At 35.8% G+C, this 5,878-nt stretch overlaps 1 protein-coding gene across 1 annotated transcript; it reads right to left on the reverse strand.

Annotated features, from left to right (window-relative positions):
* Nucleotides 31–4,605, reverse strand: LOC109833346 (protein translation factor SUI1 homolog). Its single transcript, XM_020400991.1, has 5 exons — nucleotides 4,491–4,605; nucleotides 1,611–1,713; nucleotides 1,311–1,516; nucleotides 869–922; nucleotides 31–778 (listed from the first exon to the last, which is right to left on the reverse strand). The coding sequence occupies exons 2-5, from the start codon at nucleotides 1,645–1,647 to the stop codon at nucleotides 734–736; spliced, it is 342 nt and encodes a 113-aa protein (XP_020256580.1). The 5' UTR covers nucleotides 1,648–1,713; nucleotides 4,491–4,605; the 3' UTR covers nucleotides 31–733.

Genomic DNA, 5,878 nt, shown 5'->3' on the forward strand with positions numbered 1-5,878 from the left:
ATAGTATGCAGGAAAAAACTAATCAGAGAATGAGGAATAAATAAATCCACTCGATAATCCTCAAAAACATAGCAGCATTGTGATTCTCCATTCACCAGGAGGTACAAGTCCTCAATGTTACCTTGTATGAGCTTCCTAACAAACGTTCACATTGCATTACCATTCCCAATACTTGGCTGCCACAATAGAACTGTTAAATTGACAGCATTTGTTGAAGATTGAGCCTGGAGCTAACACCCTTAATAATCATCCAGAGATTCCAAACCTCAACATCTTCGGTAACCATCCAACTAGCATAGCAACACCAGTGAGAAATCACAAATAGGGGATCACATCAATGATAATTTGATGATAGCGGGAGAGCTCGCCAATCAGCAATGCCAGATAGCATCATGACCAAGACATCCTCTACAAATTACCTTTGCTCCACTAAATCACCATCTCACTGTGACATTGGGTTAAAAAAAACGACCTTGACGAAAAAAAACAATTAAGAACTAGAAATTTGAGCAACACTACGAAACTGGCAGGGAACATAATCTGGAACGCAAAGTTCTAGCATAAACTACTGAAGGTCCGGTAAATTCAAGCATTGTATTACAACCTCAGAAACTCCACTGCAAACTCAGAAACTGGCAAGTTCAAGCATTTACTAGAAAACCTAATATATCTAAAAGCTGCTAGTTGCTGTATCACAGTCTTCTATCGTGGTGACTTCTTTGCAGGTAATTACTTAGAAACCATGGATTTTGATGTGTTCCTTCTTCACAATGCCCGCCTACACCACAATACAAATTGCAACTTAAGTCTCAATGCTTAAACAACAGAAGTACAGAAATTAAACACCATCATAGGGGAAACAGGATACCTGAACAAGGAAAGTTGAAACGTTCTTCCTCTGATCACCTTGGAGTTGAATGACCTGCATATGTCAACCAAGATTAGGCGACTATCCACTAAAAAGAGAACCAATCAATAACAAGAGAACATAGCAACATATAAACAATAAGTGTCCTGCTAAAAGCGAAGTAGCTAGATTAATGCCAAAATCTTGATTCCATAACAACAATGTGAGCAGTTAGGTTGCTCATGTTTTTTAGGAGCCAAATCTAACCTAGACAACAACTATTAGGTCTCAAAAAAGTGCTTTCTTAACTTCTAGGCTAGAAGACAGGTCATTCAACCAGAGAGCAAACTTCAAAATAGATGTCTTAAAGACATTGAGGATTGAGTCCACAAGCAAGAAATAATACAAGGAAGCACTATTCTAAGAGATAATTTAAGGGGAGAAAAGGGTGTAAAGTAATTACCTGGCCCAACTCTGGATCCTGGACAACAGTACCATTACAGCAGAACTCCTTCTTGAGATCCTTGAGGATCTTGCTGTAGCTAAACTCTTTCTTCAATCCCTGCACAGTTGTCAGACTCTTCCTACCGTTGCGCTGCTGTACGCGCACATGCACATACTCCTTGCTTCCAGCACCAGAGTCATCAGCATTTGCCTCAGCAAAAGGATCTTCAACAAAAGCAAGTTCATGTCAGAATATTATTTACTAAATAAATCTCCACTAGAATGGAAAAAGAAGGTGCTAAGCTATTTTTAACCATACCAAAAGTAGTGGGAATCTGAACGTCGAGATCAGACATGAACTCTTGACTTTCCGGGTTACACTTGATTGCTTCTTTACTCCTCTATATGCTCAAGAGCTGACACTGAAAACATAATAAAAACTTAAGTGAGGACAACCATCAATCAAACTGACATATTTGAAAGCACATAACAGCAAAAAATCCATGTAGTTATCATAGATTCAGGATCATAATAAGGCCATATGAATGTTCATCCATCTTCCAGTTATGAATTTAAGAGTCACCTAATTTTGACTGTGTGTGTGTCATACTGTCATAGATTCAGGATCATAATAAGGCCGTATGAATATTCATCCATCTTCCAGTTATGAATTTGAGTCACCTAATTTTGAGCAGTAAATATATATATATATAATATATATATATATATATATATATATATATATAATATATATTATATATATATATATATATATATATATATAATGAGAAATGGGTATGCTTGGTACCAAAGCACAAATTTGTGCTTGGTAGTGATGTGTCACATCTCCATCCACTCATTACCCATGTGAATGTGGTCCCACATTTGAATGAGTAGAGGGAGATGTGACACCTCACTACCAAGCACAATTTTTTGTGGCTTGGTAGCAAGCATACCCATATTTCTCTCTCTCTCTCTCTCTCTCTCTCTCTCTATATATATATATTATATATATATATATATATATATATATATAATATATATATATATATATATATATATATATATATATATATATATGAGAAATATGGAGAACCTTGGTACCAAGTTTCTCCATTGAACTTGATAGTGAGGTGGCCAAATCAAGACCCTACATCATGCCTCGGAGAGAGAGCTCAATTACTATTCACATACTTTAAAAAGGAGGCTCCATCTCCGAGGCATGATGTAGGGGCTAGATTTGCCACCTCACTACCAAGTTTAATGAAAAAACTTGGTACCAAAGTTCTCCATATCTCTCTCTCTCTCTCTCTCTCTCTCTTATATATATATATATATATATATATATATATATATATATATATATATATATGAGAAAACGGGAGGTGAGCTGGCGCGTAGGAAATTTCCTACGCTGCAAGTGTATGACATGTGAGCCCCACACCGATGTGACTAGTAGGGGGCTCACATGTCATACACTTGCAACGTATGGAAATTTCCTACGCTGCCAGGCTCACCTACCGTTTTCTCATATATATAATATATATATAATATATATATATAAATGAACAGGCCAGCAATTATAGAGTGGTGAAAATTAACATGTACAGTAGCTTATCTCAAAGCATCCTCCGTAAAATTTTACAAAAAAATATTCGAACTTCAGCATCTGAAAAACAAACTATACACTAAATCACTAAATGCCACTGATGCAATACTGACTGGCTATTATGCCGTATCCAATAAGTTTACATCATGTCACTAGAAAGTGGCCCGACAGAAAAAAATTCAAGTGATTATTTATATCAATAGAAAATTAATCTAAACCAAAATTTTGCTATTATTATACAGCTTATGATTTTATAGTTCTCTGTAGTACCAACTCAACATATATCTGGCTTAACTTGACTTCTATAATTTCATAAATGATGGAACTTAATACTTATCTACCCTGAGTGCACAATTGAAATAATCCCGTGCTAAAGAATATAACTTTGTCGAAAATTAATCTGACAAAGTCATTGAGATTTATCTATTTCAGGATTATTATCATATTTTATGTCAAACGAGGATAAATTCATGTTCCACAAAACGGCATGTTTGCAACGTTGCATCACATCTAAAACCAACGGACGAATCAATAAAAAATTATTTATTTTTATAAGATCCACAAGTCTATAACACATAGGGGAAGAAAACGCCTAAACCCTAAGATTTCAATGCAGAACAAATTTTTTAAACAGACCCATTCCAACTTTTTATTTTCAAAACCGACTCTTTTTTTTTTATTTACCAAAACCGACCCGATTTTGTGATTAGCAGACTAATCACCTTCCTAAATAGTCGGGGTTGGCAACCCCGACTATTTAGGACATTAATTTTTAAGGTTTAATGCTTCTAATTAGGGTTTAACACCGTCCTAAATAGTCGGGGTTGCCAACCCCGACTATTTAGGAAGGTGATTAATCTGCTAATCATAAAATCGGGTCGGTTTTGGTAAATAAAAAAAAAAGAGTCGGTTTTGAAAATTAAAAATTGAAATGGGTCTGTTTAAAAAATTTGTTCTTTCAATGCAACAAGGGAAACACTGCTCCTATGTTTTCACCAAAACCTAGATGAGGTGATGTGGAGCTTGATCTAGCTAAATAATATTAGCCAACGAGGATTTGATCCATATAACATAGGAGTCCAAAATAATTAAATCAATCTCAGTTTAATATATAATCAACAGATTTTGTAAAGCCCAAAATCACAATTCAACTTGACAAACAATAATTCTACCTATCCTCCTAGATCTCCTCAATCAGAAAACAGGAATACTAACATCAAATATGCCCCCCAACATAAATCAGTAGCACCTAACTTCAAAAAACCTAAAAAAGATCTTAATTTTACAAGAGTAGACCGTCTACTTTTATTTCGAAATTTTTTCCCCAAGAAATCAAATCAGTGTAACATATAGTAGCACATCAACCAAACATATAAAAAACCCTAATTTCCCACCAAACCAAAAGAATGACAACATCTCTCCACAAATTATCTTATAAATCAAGAAATCAACCAACCCCAACATAAGACAAGCAGATTTCTCTATCAGAGGGGAGAAATAAATCCCAATTTCTCAAGAATCCTCAAACCGACAACAGAGTATAAAATTCTTCATATAAATGGAGAGGAAAAAAAACAAAACAAAATTCACCTCAGATTCGAGTAAGCAAGAACAGAAACCCCAGCACGAGATTTCACCAAGCGTGAGAACGGGAGACACGTGAAGTCAAGGACCGTGCCCTCTGGTTTATTTATAAACAGTAATGGGCGGTGACCCGATCGCGTGCGGTATTCTGCTCCGCGTCACTCTTTTGGTTGACCACTTGATCCCGAACACGTGCGGAATTTAAGAGCTAAAGGTTTCGGGTTCTGAGCCATATCGTGGTTTGCGAATATCTGATCGAGGGGGCTGTTTGGTTGATATATTTGGCATTAGGTGCTGGGCAGAAAGCCTAGCAAAAGAGTATTTTTGGCAGGCTTTCTGCAGGCTTTCTGCCCAGCCCCCAATGTCAAATACATCAACCAAACAGCCTCTTAATTTTTTAAAATTCAATTCTTCAAATAATATCAATCTCAATTCAACTTCAAATTAAAAGTTAAATCTTAGTATCCTATGTGAAACGTAATTCAAGCTTGTACTAGTTAGTTGCCAAACAAAAACTCCTTACTGGTTAAGTTCCACGCTTGATGTGTTTAACTTGAACAGAATTATAACACGTACACTTGTTCTTACAATGTAGGGAGATAGCAAGAGTCTAGCTAAGGTTCAAAATTAGCTAATTTATCAACAAAAGATAGAAATAGGGTTCAAAAGGGCAATTAGGTTGATTCTCTAGTCTTGAAGGCTAAGAATTTTACAGTGAACGAACTATTGATCTCTACTTTCTACACGAAAATAGACATCTCTCGTAGATTGTAGATTGAACAAATAAATGTAGGAGTCGACTTTTAATTTCTAAATAGGCTAGATATCATAACACCGTCCCGCCCCGTACGGCAACCCGGCACCACCACCCCCAAAAAAAAAACACTCGCCACTACCTTTCACGATATGCAGAAAACCCCTAACTTTCACGATATCAGAAAACCTCTCTTATTTAGGGGGTTTATTTAGAAAACCCCATTTGACTTTAAGACTTTATAAAAAACCTCCTAAATTAGTGGGACATTCTCATAAAATCTCAATGATTTTTATTAATAGAACATTAGAACCTGACAGCTAAAGAAGTGTTTTGTGATAGTCCATATATTTAAGGGGCGGTTTCTGACATTTTCTGGGTTTTCTAAAATCGTCAAGAGTTAGGAGGGCTTTATGATGTTTACCCTTCTAAATATATGGCTTATTTACCATCATATCAGCACATTTCATGAGGCTAATGAGACTACAACGATAAGCTAATAATCACAAAGAAGCACTACCTAATAGGAATATTCTTATTGCATTTGTTCTCAAACAAAATCATTATTGGAAACTTCTCTGATAAATTACCTGAAGAAGAAGGGGGGGGGGGCGCTCCAATTGATACGTTAATTTATCAT

Source organism: Asparagus officinalis, chromosome 3 (assembly GCF_001876935.1).
Source record: "Asparagus officinalis chromosome 3, Aspof.V1, whole genome shotgun sequence".
Taxonomy (NCBI): Eukaryota; Viridiplantae; Streptophyta; class Magnoliopsida; order Asparagales; family Asparagaceae; genus Asparagus; species Asparagus officinalis.